We start from the raw sequence: 17898 nt of genomic DNA on the forward strand, positions 1-17898 counted from the left end.
ACACACACAGAGAGAGAGAGAGAGAGAGAGAGAGAGAGAGAGAGAGACAGAGAGAGAGAGAGAGACAGAGAGAGAGAGAGAGAGAGAGAGAGAGAGAGAGAGAGAGACAGAGAGAGAGAGAGAGAGAGAGGCTTAGAAATTGCGAAATTGCTCAGCAGTTTAAGAGCGTTCATTGCTTTCCAGAGGACCCGAGTTTGGTTCTCAGCACCCACGCCAGGCAGCTCACCACGGCCTATTTTTCCAGGTCCGGAGAATCTGACACCCTCTTTTGGTCTTCATCAGCACCCACACACACATGCACATGCACGCAAGTCTTTTTATAAAGATTTTGGCAGTCAGTAGTAAAAGCAATTATTTATTTGGATGGCAGATGGCCTAATAATATTACCCTTCAATGCAGGCTTTGGTTATGTAATCCAGACCTGCTTTGAGCTCAGGGGCATCTCAAGTGCAAGGGTTATAGGTGTGAGTTTTTGTTTCTTTTCCAGACTTATCTCTTAAAAACACTTTCTATTGTTTTTTTTTATATTATACATCTACCCGGCATTTACTTATTCTTGAACATGTTTTTCCAAATGGACATGTGACCTATGGTTTTAATTATTATTTTTCCTAACTTACGTATTGTTTAGATATTCTAGCAGCTTTTAAGGGGTTTCCAGAATTCCAGAGGTATGAACACTGAGTAAAGTGAATCAAATTGTCTCATTTTATTCTTTTGCTTTGCTTTTGGTACAGGATCTCACTACATAGCTCTGGCTCTCCTGGAACTACTCTGGCTAGCCAGGCTTGCTTCAGTCTCTGGGATTGAAGATGTGCAGTACTGTATCCAGAAATCCTTTAATTCTTAAGAGCTGAACCAGCTTTTTCTTCTGTTTTCCCATGGCAGCTAGCAAAACCACTTAGACTTCCATAGTTCTGAGAAGCATATTTACTGAATGAGCAGCAGAGGCTATAACTCAGTGGTAGAGTGCTTGCCTGGAATCTATGATGCCCTGGGATTTGGTCCTCAGCATTCCTTGTCAAAAGGATGTTGTTCAGTTCAAACGTGTTTTATTTCATCTCCCTCCTCATAAGCGAGTTCAATCCTTAGCCTACATGCAACCCACGCTGCCTCTCCCAGTGATTGCCAGGTCCAAATGAAACTCCATGCTCTCTCAGCATTGGAAATACCTGTTATAGAGTCCACGCTGGCGTCATGGCTCTTCTCGACCTGACCCCTACGTTTCCAACGCATGGGCTTTCCTTCCCCAAGTTTCTCATTTCTATACAGCCCTGCCGGGTTGACCATGAGCTCTTTTGGTCCACCTTTCCCTTGATTTTCTGCTCCTTGTTTTCTATCTTTTGCCCCCTCTCCCTTCTCAAGTTCTAGTTTACTCTAGTTAGTTTACTACTTTCTCTCCCTGCTCTGGATTCTTCCAGATGCTTCTGGCTGTACTCTCTCCCATATCTACAATTAGAACCTTCTCCTCAACCATACCTTGGAGTGGTCACGTCCTCACTTTATACAACGATGAGCTGAGATCCTTGCAGGGAAGTCAGAACTGTAATGACAGACAAAAGTTAATCAAGGTCGGCCAGCACCTTTTTTTTTGTGTGTGTGTGAAAGTATTTTTGAGTAGAGGTGAAGTAAAGGCCTTGGGATGTCTTCAGCATTTGGAAGATTCTTAAGATGGGACGACTAGGCCACACAGCTTGAGAAAGCACTATTTCAGACTTAATGAATGGACTCGTGGTTTTGGTTCTCCAGAGAGGCAGCAGTAAGCAATCAAGTCTCCCAACTACATTTGGGTGTTGTTCCGCACGGGATGACGAGGTTCTAGGTAGATGGCATAATAAAAGTAATATGTATGTCCTACTCTTGTGTTTCAGCAGACAGCCCTGTTGCTAACTACAACTGCTGGTACAGCTTCTAGGGAGCTCACTATACTAGAACCTAAATTATGCCCAGAAACTTCTGTGATTAATGAGGAGGCATTAATTGTCACCTGAGCGATTTTGCGTATAATATAAAACCCACTAGAAAGTTGATTTCAGCAGCTATTTGGAAAACAAGCGAGAACGCATGCCTTGAAGCTATAATCCACATACATTTGTTTTCATAAATTACACGCGATGAATTGAAAAGTCAATGTCTTTGTAATAAATCAGCTTAAAATATGCTGAAGCCTCTTTCCAGTTATTATTGGGAAACAAGCACTCAGACACCTTAATACTACAGTGAGTTAAGCCTAAAAATCAAATCATACCTGCTTTGGACTTGGGGCAACCGTCAGCAGCAGGTGGCCTGTGAGAAGCAGGGACACTTCTGTCACTATGTTAATTGCAAGGTGGCTTGGCCTTCACAGCTGTTTGTTCCTGCGTTTGTTTTCTTCTCTGAGACAGGGTCTTACCGTGTAGCCCAGGCTTGCCTCTTGCTTCAGCCCCACAAGTCCTGGGGTTACAGGTGAGCACGAGCAAGCTCAGCTTTCATCCCTTCACAAATTCAACCTAAATGTCAGTTCTACCTTGGAGCTTCATTCAGATACTATGTTTGTGTTTATAGGGTTTTGTTTTTCATTTAAAATAATACTAAGTGTCCAGAGATGAGGCTCAGTGACAGAGCACAGGATTAACATACTGATTGATTGAAACTTTAACGCCACCAATAAAAAAAATAAAAACACACATGTAAAATGATACTGAAAACAAGCATATGAAATTTGGACTTCGGTACAGTTGTGGAGCTAAAATAAAGCCACGGGTCATTTTCATTAGCACATACTGCTAAAGCCAGTCCAATTAAATCGCAGCTGGCTCAGTTTGTCCGGTAGCTCTTTCTTTGATTTGAAGAGAAAAAGTAGAAAGCCTCAGGAAGCGAAGGAAACTTACAAGGTCCTGGAGGCTCAGAAAGCGAATTATATGTTAGTCCGGGGCCAAGTGGCCATCTCTCATGATGAGAGAACTCCTGAGTATCGATGTATGTCTAAAACATTATGTAAATTGTGTTGCATAGTGTGTTTTATCTAATGTACTGGGCCAATTTGGTCTTTAAAGTTCTCCTCCCTATATATCCCAGGCTGGTCTCCGATGTCATCTACCCTCCTTGTCATTCTCTGCAAAGGTGGCTGAGCTCACATCAACATTTCTCTAACGTGAGTGTGGCCCTGGCGTCCCAGTCGGTATTTTCTACCTCCAGCATTCTTGTCAGAGCCTTCCTTGACACTGATTTATTCTGATTCTTAAAGGATGTTTTTGTGAATTCTTTCTGGAAGCAGGGACTTTGTGTAGCCAGCCACAGCAGGCCTCGGGTTCTCTGTCCTCTTGACGAGTGCTGTGATTACCCACGGCTACACAATCCCTGGCTTCTACATCTTAAAAGTATTGCAAGGATGGGGAATGGTACAACCCTTGCCTAGCATGTGCAGAGACTTTGACTGGATCCACTCCACTGCAAATAAACTAACAGTTTCGAATAAAAGAGGATGGAAAATGTTACCACCATTTACCTAATAATTACTGCTTGTGCTGTGTGCCAGATGTCAGTTTTGGCCTGGGCACCTATCGACATATGAAAGGAACAAAAATTCTTGTCCTTTGGGAGCTTATCTCTGTCATCATCACCAATGCAAGCATCTTTACTGCAATCTTGGCAGGTATGCTAGTAACGGTGGTGGCATCTGTCTTAGTCAGTGTTCTATTGCTGTGAACAGACACCATGACCGCAGCAACTCTTATAAAGGAAAGCGTTTCATTAGGGTGGCTTACATTTTCAGAGGTTTAGTCCATTATTGTCATAGTGCGACATGGTGGTGTGCAGGCAGACATGGTGCTGGAGAAGGAACTGGGAATCCTACATGCTGACATGCAGGCAAGAGGAAGTGGTCTGAGACACAGGGCAGTATTTTGAGCAGATATGAGACCTCAAAGCCCACCCTATAGGGACACACTTCCTCCAGCAAGGCCAGACCTACTTCAACAAAGCCATGCCTCCTAATAGTATCACTTCCTTTGGGGCCATTTTCTTTCAAACCACCACAGTATTTAAAGTTCTTTTTTTTAGCATCTACTATGAATCTGTCATTATACAAATTACACCCAACAACTTGCATAGAAGGTTTTACCAGGCTTCCTCTACTCATGAGGGAACTGAAACTCAGATAGTTTTTTAAATTCCAAAATCAGAGATTCAAAAAACTATTGTATGCAAAATTTGAATCGACTGCATTTTGTCAAGGCTAGGGTCTGAGATTACCCATCCTTTCTTATGAATAAAGGACTGAACTTATAGACACTCTTTGCAAATAGACAAACACTATAGTCTGTGCTTTCTTAGTTTACATAAGCAATGGGACACTTAGTAATCGTTGGAGACATTTCTGATAATCATATCAGGGACATTACGGATGAGGAGTGGATAAAGGCCAGAATCCCTTGACCTACTAACATTGCTGAAATGACTTAGACCGGGTGGCTTATAACAGTAGAAATTTATTCCTCGCTGTTGCGGATGCTTGACAGTCCAAATATGGGAGCTAGAAAATTGTGTTTCTTGTAAAAACTCAACTTCTACAGCTACTTCCTTCTAGTTTCTTACTTGAAGCTGGGAGTATGGCTCAGTGGCAGATAGAAACATGCGTTCTAAGATTTGATTTCCAAGTCTATACACGCACACGCTCACAACACACACACACACACACACACACACACACACACACACAGGCAGGAGCTCACAGACATTGGGGATGTCTTTCTTTTTGAAACAAGGTCTCCCTGATATAACCCAGACTGCCCTCAAACTAGCTATCCTTCTGCCTCAGCTTCCCAAGTACTGGAATTGCAGGTGTGTGCCACCATGCTTGGTTTTTCAGGTCTCTTTTATGGGGACTTTAATCCTTTAAAACAGGGACCTCTTTCTAAAGAAGCCATACCTGTTCATCTCTTCAAAAGCTGCTCCCATTCTCTGGAACTTTTCAGGAGAAAGAAAAAAATGATTAAATATATATGACCCATATTTTGTCAGATGAATTTATATTATTACTTCCAATCCATGGACTGAGATTTGTATGCCAGAGATGTTGAGGAGACAGGAGAGACAAATATGGAGTTGTTGAGATCAATCACAGGCTTGAATCAGACACAGATCATTTAGTTACCCACAAAGAATGACTGTTCCTGTCACAGACCAGCTGTCTGTCTCCTCCGGGGGCTTTCCTAAGGGTTTGCCAGAATGACAACATGCAAGAGTGGTCAGGGACCTACTACTTCCACAGGTCAGTAAGCTTAAAGAAATCTAGTCTTAGGGGCCTTTGTCACCAGGCTTAAATATGAGGAAGGGTGATGGTTTTTTAAAATTATATAAAAAAAAACCCATGAGATTAAACTTGTAAGTTAATGTTTCCGTAAATAACCAAGGAAATAGTGCTTGTACTTAACACTTGGGAATATAGGTATTTAAGAAACATTTGATTTTGCCTGGGAATTGATCACTAAATTGAAATTGTGTTTCTGGTCAAAGATGCCATGAAAATACAAACAAATCCTTTTTTAATGCGTGTAGGATCCATTTATTCAGATACTTGAAAGCAGAAAGGGAAGCTAAGAAGGGCCCATTGTTTTCTCTTCACATTTGCCTCCTTCTACTCCAGGGTTTTTGAACCTCAGTCCTGCTTTGGGCCAGATGATGTTTGCTTGTTTGTTTGTTTGTATGTTTGTTTCTTTTGTGGTAAAGGTCCTTTTCCCGGCCATGATGTTGGAGCCTCAGTTTCGTCTTGTAACCTAATCTTCAGTTTAAAAGCATTAGTAGCCCTGAGCTTATGACCAGATACCTGGTCTCTGACTAGGAAGCAGTTCTTTGTGTTTGACTCAGCTCTGGGAATCATGTTTTCCTATCCTGTCTTAAAGGCTTCCCTCAGCCAAAGTGAAGATATAACTTTGTACAACAAAGCGGGGGGGGGGGGGGGGGGGGGCATGTTCATTTGCTCTTTCTTATTTTCCTTTAAAAGCAGTCCTCAAAAGTTCTTAGGATAGAATGGGAGCACCTCATGCCGTGGTAAACAGGGCAGGGATGGCTTGGGATAATGAACACCCCTGTTCGTCAGAGGCCTAGAGTTTGTTTATGAAGCTGATTTCTTGGACAAGATTAAAATGAATATATTTGCTTTTTAATAATAATATATCTGCATAAAATGAAGTACACGTTCTTAGTTGATCGTGTGAGTAGCTGTCTCCTAACTGATCCACACATACTGTTCTAAGGGGTTTAAGTAAATTCACCCATCAGTTTGCATCACTGTTTTCCCTAGACAACTGGTTTTTCTCCAAGCAAAAGTCTACGTTTCTCCCGAATTATCTTTTTAAAAGTTTAAGATCTTTACTCCTTTAAGCGTTTGATGGCGTTTTACACGTGCGTTGTTCTTTCTCCAACCGTGCTGTGGTGACTTGAGACCCCATCAGCCTAATGTTGGCCACAGAACCAATCCCGCTATTGAGTCACAGGAGCCCTCCAGCCCCAGGAAAGGGTCATTTATTTAATCGTGGTCACCTCCGTGAGGGAACAGAGCTGCACATTCAAACGTGACACCTGCAATTAGAAAGATCTCTGGTTTTACCACAGCTATTTTAAAGATGAGGTAATTTGGGGAGCGTCGAAAAGGCAGCATTTACTTAAAACTTTCCATTGCAGTTAATTTATGCCCCAGGAAGTTTCTTAGGTGCAGTCAAAGAAACTTGCTGTCTGACCTCAGGGTCTTAAAGGGTTAATGTGACTGCCGATGTATTTATTTGCACTTGGTATCGAACCTAGGAAGTTTATTAGGCAGGTACTATACCACTGAGCAGGGTATTAAGCACATCAAAGCTGCTGGTGGGGGGTGGGGTGGGGTGGGGTGTAGAACCAGGAACCTTACTGATCAGGCTAGGCCAGCGCTCCGGTCTCAGAGTTACACTCCAAGCCCCTCTCCATTCCGTGTAACTTCACAGTCCCTGACATCACCTTTCTGGGATCCGAGTGGGCATTGAACAAAAGAGAAAGCCAGGGGACTTAGGGAGTCGGGTTTCATTTGAGAGCAGCAGCGGCGATTACTTTCGGCAAGGTGCGAAAGGGATACTGCCAGGTAAAGCACCGGAAAGTTACAAGCCGGGTTATTTTTTAACCGGCGTCCTACAAAACCGACGCCGTGGAGGTGTCTCCCTCGCTAACTCGCAAAAAGAACTCCGGGTTCTTGAGCCGGGCGGGGAGAGTTAGCCGGCCGAGAACCTGGCAGCCGTTCAACGACCCCGCCCTCGGAGTCCCAGGGGGGCTTCTTCTGCAGAGCGCGATTGTCTAGGGCGGAGGCGCCCGGAGAGCAGGAAGGGAGCGGGGTGAGCCCCGAAAGCACCCCCGAAGCCGCTCGGCTCCACGCGCCTGGAAACTTCCCCGGCTGAGGGGGCGGCGGTTCCCCTCAGCGCCGAGAGCACCGCGCGCGCGAGGTTCGGGGCGCGCGGCGGGCGCGGCGGCCGCCGCCTCCTCCCGTCCCCGCCTCCGCCGCGTAGCCTCCTCCCTCCGCCCGGCTCGGCCTCCGGGCTCCCTCCCCTCGTGGCAGGCTCCGGCGGCGGCTGCGGCGGACGGGGAGGGCGTGCGCCGGCCGAGAGGTGTGGGCGACGAGGCTAGGGAAGTTTCAAGTGGAAGGTCGTCCGTCGGCCCGCCGGCGCGTCCCCTCACTCTCCTCCCGCAGCATCATGGCGGAGCCGAGCGGCTCGCCCGTGCACGTCCAGCTTCCTCAGCAGGCGGCCCCGGTGACAGCGGCGGCGGCCCCGGCGGCCGCGACATCAGCACCGGCCCCGGCTCCGGCGGCGCCCGCAGCTCCGGCCCCGGCTCCAGCTACGGCTCCAGCCTCGGCCCCGGCAGCTCAGGCGGTCGGCTGGCCCATCTGCAGAGACGCGTACGAGCTTCAGGAGGTTATTGGTCAGTGCGGAGGGTGCTGCGGGGCCGGTCCAGGCCGGGCGCCGAGACTGGGCGGGAGTGGGTGCGGGATGCGGTTTTTCCTGCCTGCCTGCACGCCCGGAGGCAGAGCGGCCGGCTTCGGGGCCTACCGGCTCTAACAGTTATTTTATTGTATTTTTTTAATTTTTAATTTATCCCTTCCTTCCCTGAGCGCGGCTGCTGCAGGAGGAGGTGGCGCGGCGGATGTGACTCGCACTGCAGACGAGCTGCATGCTGCAAACTTTTATCTCCGGGATCGCCGGGTTGGCGGAGCTGGGACCCGGTAACGCCGCATCCTCCTCCCTCCCCCGCCCGACCAGCGCGGGGGCCGCAGCCCGTGGCGGGTGACCACGCGGATGGGCTGCCGGGGCGGGGTTGGGGATGCGGGGGTGCCGCCCTGGGCTTCCTCGCCCCCGCGCCGCGCCGGGTGCAACGGGTCCTGACAGACCCTGTGGGCGCAGCCGCGCCTGTGCCTCCTGCCGTGACCTCTCGGTGGGGAACCGGCCCACGTAGTAGCGGCGGAGGCCCAGGCTCCTGCCCAGGCCAGGGAGGATGCTGGCCTTCTTCTGACAGCCGCCGCACGCCCGCCCTGCGACCCGGCTCTGTGCGCTCTGCGCCCCGGGTACCTGACTCCCTCCGAGCCGGCGCGCCGCCTGCCGCTAGCCCCGGGGCGGATCAGCGGGCGGGAGCGCTGGCCTTCTGCCCTGCGTCGGGCGGATTTACTGGGTGAAACTCGAGGCTGTCCGCGATCCTCGCCCAGCCTTTCGGTGTCTCTAGGCAGCTCACTAATATCATCTTATCTTACATTTTTAAATACCTGGCAATGTCGAAAGGCAAGAAGCCGGAGTTCATTTCTTTGAGCCAAGCACTTGAAGGGCCAGGGGGATTGTGCTGTCCTCTAGTTTAGAACCTTACCTACAAGATCATTCAGTTAAAAGTTTGGTCCCTGAGCCATGCTGCCAGGCAAAGTGGGACCCCCCCCCCATCATATGAACTCTGCACTCAGGCTGTTGTTGCCACATAGTCCGGTATCTATGGATGGAGGGGGGAGGGGATTCAAGTTATCTTAATTTTTTCTTTCACTTTAAAAGATTTCTCGATTTTTTTTCTCCTTGAAAAAAATTACGATTAATGTAATTTCACAGGGCACTCAGAGGAGCCCTTTTTATCCTCTCTGTGAGTGAGGCTGCCCGCAATGCGTACACATACACGTGTGTATACATACATACATAATATATATGTGTGTGTGTGTGTGTTTCACAGTCAGAAATGTGCGTGTGTGTGCTCGTGTGTGTAGTGATAGTGTGGGTTGGTGTGCAAAAGCTGCAAGTAGTCTTTATAGACGTTTGTAGCCAAAATTCTTGTAGTATACTTCATAACTTTTAGCAAAAGACTCTTTAGGAGTGAACCTTCACGACACTGTCAGGATTTAACAACCCCCCGGTGCTTTCCAAGCCCAGAGTCCTCAGTGAAAACTGTTCTTGCTTGGCATATGAGCCTCTTCAGCCAGAACTTCTTTGATACCTCCCGTGGTCCTATATTCTCCCAGCGTTTATACTGGGTCCCTGCTGTCCTGCAAAGGCTCCGGTGTCCACCTGCCACCTTAGCACGCTCTTTCCTTTGAAATCCCACCACACACACACACACACACACACACACACACATTTGCACACATAGTATGTATTGATGCTGAGAACCGACTCAGGGACATTGCTGCTGAGGTAAGGCCTCTTGCCACAGGGGTCTTCTTTGCCTGGAGAGCCTGTTCCACTTCCAAGGCCAAAGTGTCTTCTGTGAAGCTTTGCTCTTCTCCCTGGACATAGTTTGGTGGCCCCTTTTGCCCCTTTTTATATATTTTCTAGTAGCTAACCTCATCATTTTTAATCGCTCATCGAGGTCTTAAGGCCTTCCAAGTTCCCTGCATTTTGGTGGCTAGTAGCAATACAAGGATAAATAAACAATGGTCCCTGTCCTTACATACTTCATGAGTTAGGAGACAAGGGTGAACGATCCTGTAGGATGTGCTGAGTGAGTGTTCCGGGGTGAAGAGGCAGATGCTCTTCAGGGGAGAAACTGATTAGCTTTGTGTACTGGTTTGAAGAGTTTGTTTAGGTGCTTACTTATTTAGATCTCTGCTTTCCCTAAGCAACGGTGGATTCCCGTTAAACCTCTGAGCTGGTTGGTCTCTTCTACCACACAGATTTCCTAAGGAGGCAGAACAATTTACATACCACCAATTTATATTCTTATGTTGTTAGTCATGAGGGTTAAAGTGTAAGCTGTGACTCTGGAAACAATATTTTGAGTTGGCCTCTTTTGTGAACTAAGGAACAATATCTTTATAGTTTAAGTAGGATTAGTTGCAAGGCCTTCTCTGCTTGTGGTAACGATGCTAATTTTGGTTGTTCGATTTTTAGTGAAGACGAAAGAGGAAAGAAAAGGGAATTTACCTGAGGAGTTCAAGAGATGAATTCCCTGCTTATTCCGTGTTGGTTTTACACATTTATGTTGTGAGAGGGCTTTTCTATGCTGAGTATTGATCTCATATTTTCCTATCTAAGAGATGGCTGTTTGGAAACCCCTATTCTTGAAAAATTGCTGGAAAAGGGTTTTTCAATGGCTTAATGTTTACGAAGAAAGACAAACCCATTCCCAGTTAGCCTTTCCTGCCGGTTGAGTGATTCTGAGTGAGTTTGTGGTTGCGCACTTTGCCGTAAACATTATATTCAAGAGGTTAGCCTTACAAACGCCCAAGTCAGTTTGGCAGTCGCTGCCTCTCCCTGCCCTCCAGCAGGTGGCCTGTGCTGTGCCTCCAACAGTGTGAGCCACCACCAGCAGGAGGCTCAGACATGCCAGAGCCTAAAGCCCAGGAGGGAGGCAGGGTGGTTTAACTTCCAGCGTGGCACAAGGCACAAGCACTGTTTCTTCTGTTTCTTTCTGGGCACAGGACCGGGCCTCCTCGGCGTTATGGGAGGCTGAGTGTTCTAAAATCCAAACAGACCAGGGTCATTTATTTAAGCCCTCCTGTTGTAGAGGAACAAACACAGGACTCGCCAACCCTAAACATAAAGTTTTGTGTCTGTGGCACTGCCGTTCCGTTGTAAGAGGCATGGAGGAACTATAATGCTATTAGGGAGTAATCTGGTTCAGAAGTTCAGGCATGACCTAGAAATAATGTCAGCGCTCTCGGAGGGAGCTTTGTCGTTAAACAGCAGCGAGACCAGTGGAGCCATTGAGTTCCCGTGTCAGGGCATTCGGGATCACTCCGTGTTCTGTACACACAGCCGTCCTCTGGAGAGAGTTCCAGCTCTGTTTATCATCTCCAGCTTTATTCATCGCACCTCACCCTAGAGTTCCTTCCTCAGAAGCATGAAGGGCACCTCGGCGTCGCCAGCTGAAAGCCGAGCGTGTTGGCGGTATTCACAGGCGCTCCTTGACTCTTTAAACAAAGAATAAAAGATGAGTTGTGTAAACATTGACTTGGACATCCGTCCTAGAACGGACAGCCTCGGTGAACTCTCCTTGACAGAGGTGCAGTCCTGGCAGGATCAGTTTCCGACCGGGGTTCAGGTAATTCCAGCAGCGCTCTTATCTCCCCTCCTTTTCCACCGGGGAGCCATAAATAGATCGCTGCTTTAGAATGTTTGGTCGTCTTCATTGTGGGAGGGGGGCTGTGGTGATCAGGAAAAACCCTTTTTCTTCCTTTTCTTTTTTTTAATTTTGTGTTTGATTTCTTCATGCTGCTTCATATTTTTACCCATGGAGGTCCTTGAGAGTGGTCTAAAAGGAACACTCTCCTGCCATCCGAGGCAACAGAAGAGAAATGGACCATTTTGACAGCGGGTCCCCCTGCTCATCTGGTTCCTCTTTTATGTGGCTTTGTTTGTCTGTCTAGGTAGGTCCACAGGCCTTTTGCCAAGACCTAGGTAACAAGGCTGCAGTCACTTGTAGGATCCTTAGCTTCTCCTAAATTGAGATCTGCAAACAGCCTAGGGTGTTCTCCCAGCTTCTGGGAGGTTCCAGGGTTTGGGGATTAGCACTAGGTTGGTGATAGCCTGGCCTAGAGGTAGTTGAGGACAATGGGTAGATCCCCTGTGTGTTTCTTGGGGGAGCTGAAGCACTGAGCATATCCTGATCTCTTGGCCTTCCTGCCAGACCTGTTGGCATTTCCCATTGACTTCAGTTAGTTAGGCTTCCCCCATCTACCTCCTTCCTTCCCTCTCTTTCTTCTGTCTTTCCCTCCATCTCTCCCTCTCTTCCCCTCCCCCTTTCTCTCTCTTCCTATAATAAAGAGGCCTGGGATAACCCAGTTGAGGCTGGCCCTTTGATTTGTAACTGCTTCACTTTTTTAAAATACCAAGAAAAATATACACAAAAACATTCACGTTGTGACAATTCTGCTAAGTGATACATAGACATTTTCCCAGGTTAGCCTGTGGAGTGTGTGTGTGTATGTGACCTGATAGAAGGGCCCTCTGTCTCTAAGGTTCACCTCCAGCCTTTAGGCTTCTTAGTGCAGTTCCGTGGCATTGACTGTATTCCCAAGGAAAGAGTTCTTTTAACTCTGCTCATGAGATTAAGTGGAAAAGATCCCAAGGTTAAAAGAAACTTACAGAAGAGAGACTGCAATCTTTGCTTTTTTTTGTTGTATTTGATTCATGACCAATAATGTGCACCTTCCCCCCCCCAACCCCGTCTGACTCTTACATCTTATCTTAACTGCATTTTGGATGGGGTTTAAAAATAAACATCAGCCATTCCGTCTCTAGAGTCAGAAATCCTGGGCCGTGTGTTCTGTGTCCTGCTATGGTAGTCACTGGCAGTTGTGACTGAGAACAAATTGCTTAGATGTGTTTGCACTCAGTTTCCACATTGGTAGCCTGAACAAAAGTAGGTCTGTGAGCGTGTAAAACACTTAGGACGGTGCTTGGCACAGGGTACACTCAATTAGTTTCAGCCATAACTTCTATAAACTTTCTTTGCTAATCTGATTCAAGTTATCAGGACAGAACACAGCCCTGGCGTCTCGAGCCTTTGAAGTGGCTTCAAGAGTTATTCCACTTGGTTTCTGCCAAGGAAGGGTGTAAAGGAGCGAGGTCACCCTCAGACCTTCTTCTGGAAGCCATCTGGAAGGTGGCATGCAGTGGAAATCAAAAGCCCAGGTAGGCTGGCTTGGCCTAGGCCTAGGCAACTCCACACCCTTGAGACTTCATGGAGGAAGCTGGGGAGACCTGTGGAGCTCCTGGCGGTTTGGACAGCTCAGGGGTTTAGGTGCCAGATGGCTCTCTGACAAGCGGTGAGAGCATCCTGTGGGAAGGTGGCCGGGAGGAAGAGCGTCTACTGCACTTTTCGTCTACCTCTGAGTCGGCCTTTGGAGGCTGCCATGCTGGCCGGAAGTGCTGCTGACTTCAAAGAAGTAGTCCCTGCTTCTCGGAGACTGGGAAAACAGGGCCCTCTGTTTTCAGATAGTCATCTCTTCTGTTTCTTTCCTCCCTCCTTCTCTCCTTCCCTCCCTCCTTCCTTTCTTCCCTCCCTCTCTCCCTCCTTCCCTCCTTCCCTCTTTCCCTCCCTTCCTCAGCTTAAAAATAGTGAAGTCTTTCTCATCTTTTCCTTGTGTAGTGCTGTAGGTTGGGCCTCAGGTTGTCCACAACTGATCTACACCCCTGTTCCTCTCAACCTTTGTTTGTGGTGGTGGTAGTGGTTATTTAAGAACAGAGCCTCAAGTGGTCCAGGCTGGTATTGAGCTCACTGTGGTGGCAGAGGCTTGAACTCTTCTGCCCCTGCCTTTCAAGGGCTGAGTTCCAGGCTGGTCCCTCATGTACAGTTGTTCTTGTCTTTCCTGTCCCTTCCTCCTGTCCCAGCAGAGCTGACAAGAGAACCGCCCACTTCCTCTTTGCCTACTGTAATCTGGCTTCTGCTGTCTCTCAAAAACCAGATTCTGGTCTCTAAAGTTGCCTTTGTCCATCTGTGGACAGAAGCCATTGGCACTGTGGGTTGTCTCAGTCTTCCCTGGCAGACAGGTTTGGACCCATTTTTCAGTTTACAGTCTGGAATGGCCGTGACCTGGGCTTCTGTTTCCCTGCCTGCCACTACTTTATGGTCTGCATCTCCATGGCTGACCTAGAAATGCAGAGAGAGACCTTTCCTGACTTTGAACTAGTATTTGGATGACCTTTCTTCTTCCTTTGTGGTGCTGGGGTTCATGCCCAGGGCCTCGTCTATATCAGGCAAGAGTCCACGTCCGGGCACCTCCCAGTTCTTCTGGAGCTTCCTAGTCCTTCATTAAGAATGTTGCTCCTTCCCTGTTCTCCGTCTGAAAATCCCCAGTGCAAAACATGCTGATTATGCTGCTATCCCACCTTACCGGCCTTCCGCAGTTCCAAGATCAGCAAGTCCCAAGTGTTCTATCTGCATCATATGTGTATAATAGATATCACATTATCGTATATGTGTCTCTGAGTCTGAGTTTCTGACTCTTTTGGTCCTGGTCAGTGTTTTTGGAGATTATAGTAACATTTTTGTTTCTTGCTCTAGTAGGCTATGGTACCAAAATTGATACTGCTATATCAGAATGTCTGTTGCACTCCGAGGCATACCTCTATATCAGAATGTCTGTGGTGCTCCCAGGCCTACTGCTATATCAGAATGTCTGTGGTGCTCCCAGGCCTACTGCTATATCAGAATGTCTGTGGTGCTCCCAGGCCTACTGCTATATCAGAATGTCTGTGGTGCTCCCAGGCCTACCTCTATATCAGAATGTCTGTGGTGCTCCCAGGCCCACCTCTATATCAGAATGTCTGTGGTGCTCCCAGGCCTACTGCTATATCAGAATGTCTGTGGTGCTCCCAGGCCTACTGCTATATCAGAATGTCTGTGGTGCTCCCAGGCCTACCTCTATATCAGAATGTCTGTGGTGCTCCCAGGCCTACTGCTATATCAGAATGTCTGTGGTGCTCCCAGGCCTACTGCTATATCAGAATGTCTGTGGTGCTCCCAGGCCTACCTCTATATCAGAATGTCTGTGGTGCTCCCAGGCCTACTGCTATATCAGAATGTCTGTGGTGCTCCCAGGCCTACTGCTATATCAGAATGTCTGTGGTGCTCCCAGGCCTACTGCTATATCAGAATGTCTGTGGTGCTCCCAGGCCTACCTCTATATCAGAATGTCTGTGGTGCTCCCAGGCCTACCTCTATATCAGAATGTCTGTGGTGCTCCCAGGCCCACCTCTATATCAGAATGTCTGTGGTGCTCCCAGGCCTACCTCTATATCAGAATGTCTGTGGTGCTCCCAGGCCCACCTCTATATCAGAATGTCTGTGGTGCTCCCAGGCCCACCTCTATATCAGAATGTCTGTGGTGCTGTCAGGCTGTTTGGCTGCCCTTAGTCATTCTCAGGGTTCCTTCAAAACACAACATTTAAAGCTCTTGCTTCCCTTTTCTGCTCTGTCTCTGCATTTCAATCTGCAGGATGGCATCGCCAGCCGGGGGGAACCTTGCACACATGTGGAAAGGCTTCTCTCCTCCCTCGCCTGTACTGTGAAGTTTTCCTGTTTGGCACACCATTCTGCCAGCTTCAGTTTGCCTCTGTACCATAGTCCTTTGCGTCTCTATTTTAGTTGTATTCATTTACAGTACAACATGCATGTTGAAAGTGTACCTATGCACTGAACACACTCAAAAGCTGTGCATGTGTAAGACATACGTATGTTGGCACATGTTCCTACATTGACTAAACCCATTAACCACCACTCTGTTGTTTTTATACATGTTAACTCTGTTCTGGGTGCTTTTGAAATCTGGACTAAAGGATTTTTCTTCCCAGAAACAGTTTCTGTCCTTAGCTCTTCCGGCTCCCTTCTGCTCATCCTGTGGTGCCCTTCACTGCGTTGCCCTCAGGAGGATGGTTTTCTGTGCGTCCATCCTGGCCCAGGATGGCCAGAGCTTCTTTGAGGACCCTTTCCCGTTTCCATGCTTCCCACTTCTTATTCAGTATTTGATCATTGTGACAAATGTGAGTCTGAATTCGAGGGATGAATGAATGTCAGTCGCCTGATATCTGAGTTTGTCTTTTTTGATCCCAAGGGTTTGATCTTGCCTTTGATGAGTCGTACTGAGTTGACTTTGGGCCCGTCAGCTCCAACGGCTCTGTATATCTCAACTCAGCCCTGCAGACCACTGGGGAGCACTTTCAGTGCTTCTGCCTGCCCCTGTTGGGGAGCACATCGGAGGCTTCCCCTCCTGGATTCATGGAACTTGAACTTGGAAATGGCCCACTGGGTCTGAGGGCTTGAGAGCTGCCTGCTGTGGTTCTCCACCCTGTGCTTGGGCATCGTAGGAGATGTAAGGATATCTGTGCTGCTCCCTTTAGCATCCCCAGTACTTAACCCGCACTTTTGGACACACCAGCGATCTCTTGCTGTGCGTGTGTTCAGGTATAACCTTCACCTTGAAGCTCTTTGAAGTTGCTTACCGTGTAGAAATCAGAAACACTGCAGATCAGAGTCGGATGAAACCCAGGAGCAGGACTGCAGGGCGGTGAGATTCCAGAGTTTGTTATGCAGACAGGAGTTGCACTCTTATAAATTATAATGGACAGAGAGTGATGGGGTGGGAGTGGTCCATGCCAAGACCGTAGCGACTGTAGCACTCGACCTGACTTTTTAAGTAAAATCTCATCTAATGCATGTTATAGCTCTTCTGTGGTACATCCTTTGTTTTCTCATTAAAGTAAAATTCCCCAAGTCATCATATGAGGATCTACATTCTCTTTCAGGACACTTCTGTTTAAGTTATACCAGATAGCCCCAAGATACTTGAAGAGATGTAAGCGTTCCAAGGTTTCTTTTTTCAAATCTGCTACTCACTGGTGGAATTTCTGGGACTAGAGAAGAATTCAGTGTCTTAATTAAAAAGGCATTTCAGACTTGGCTTCACTGGAAAGCAGGAGGAAGAGAAATAGACCTCTCCGACGATAGCCTGGCACGGCTTTCTCTCTAGAATTGATCGAGATACACACGTTGGAACCCAAGTGCGAGCCAGTGACGAAGTATTTCAAGTCTCTTCTCCTTTGCCAAACAGTTACTTGAGAATAAACTCGGGCATAGCTGTGAGAAACGTCTTGGGTACTGAGGGAATAAGTGATGGATGCTCTGAGCTGATTGTGTGTTTATATATATGAAAATGCCTTTTAAGGTGGAGCTCACAGAGACCTCAACAAACATTGTATCTCCGCGTTCTTGGAGGCAGTTGACATTTAATATAATTTTTCAGAAGCCGAGAATCAGGAATGCTCTGTGTAGTTATCCTTCTCAGGTAGATATGGAAAATGTGGTGACATTTATGGGGTTTTAGGTGTCCAGCTTTAGTTGCTGTTGGAACTGTTGGCCAGCCTAACTGGATGGACACAGAGACGGATGCCTGCTGGGATAGCTGGGTCTTCCATGGGAGGACTTTGGAAGCCGCTGACCTGTGACGGGTAGAGACCCACTCATAATTGCTCCGCTGATGGTGAAGGTCTTCGCTGAGTGGATGCTCTTGCTTTGAGCGGGAAGCATCCGTTTGTACCTGGTTTGTAATGAGGGGCACCACACTCGCTCTCGTTCCTGACGTGTTTAGTTTGGCTCTTATGTTGTCAGGGTGGTCTTTGTTGCCATCTCTCCCTGCTCCTCTCACTGGCTCTCTACCCTCCTCCCCTCCTCCCCTCCCTGCTCACTCCTTTCCTGTCCCCCTTTCCTCTCTTCTCTATTGTCTTCCTTCCCTTTGCCACTGTCTACTTTTGACTGAAACACCAGAAGGGGGTTCTTCTAGGGAAGGAGGTGCAGGTCACCACCAACTGCGATCCGTTCCCAAGTGAGAGATGGCATGAACATGTGAGGAGAATAAGGAAATTGACTTTGGGAGGCGCTGAAGAAAAATCCACCCCAACACCTTTGCTCTATCACTCAAGACCCCAGAA

At 47.7% G+C, this 17898-nt stretch overlaps 1 protein-coding gene across 2 annotated transcripts in view; it reads left to right on the forward strand.

Annotated features, from left to right (window-relative positions):
• Positions 1 to 7516: 7516 nt before the first annotated feature.
• Positions 7517 to 17898, forward strand: part of Stk39 (serine/threonine kinase 39) — a 249030-nt gene continuing 238648 nt past the window's right edge. The window contains exon 1 of one of the 2 annotated variants that reach the window (XM_075984980.1): positions 7517 to 7924. In XM_075984980.1, coding sequence (XP_075841095.1) covers positions 7699 to 7924 — 226 coding nt within the window. In that variant the 5' untranslated portion in view covers positions 7517 to 7698. The remainder of the gene's footprint in view (positions 7925 to 17898) is intronic. The other variant, XM_075984979.1, reaches the window with a different exon arrangement.

Source organism: Microtus pennsylvanicus, chromosome 9 (genome assembly GCF_037038515.1).
Source record: "Microtus pennsylvanicus isolate mMicPen1 chromosome 9, mMicPen1.hap1, whole genome shotgun sequence".
Lineage (NCBI taxonomy): Eukaryota > Metazoa > Chordata > Mammalia > Rodentia > Cricetidae > Microtus > Microtus pennsylvanicus.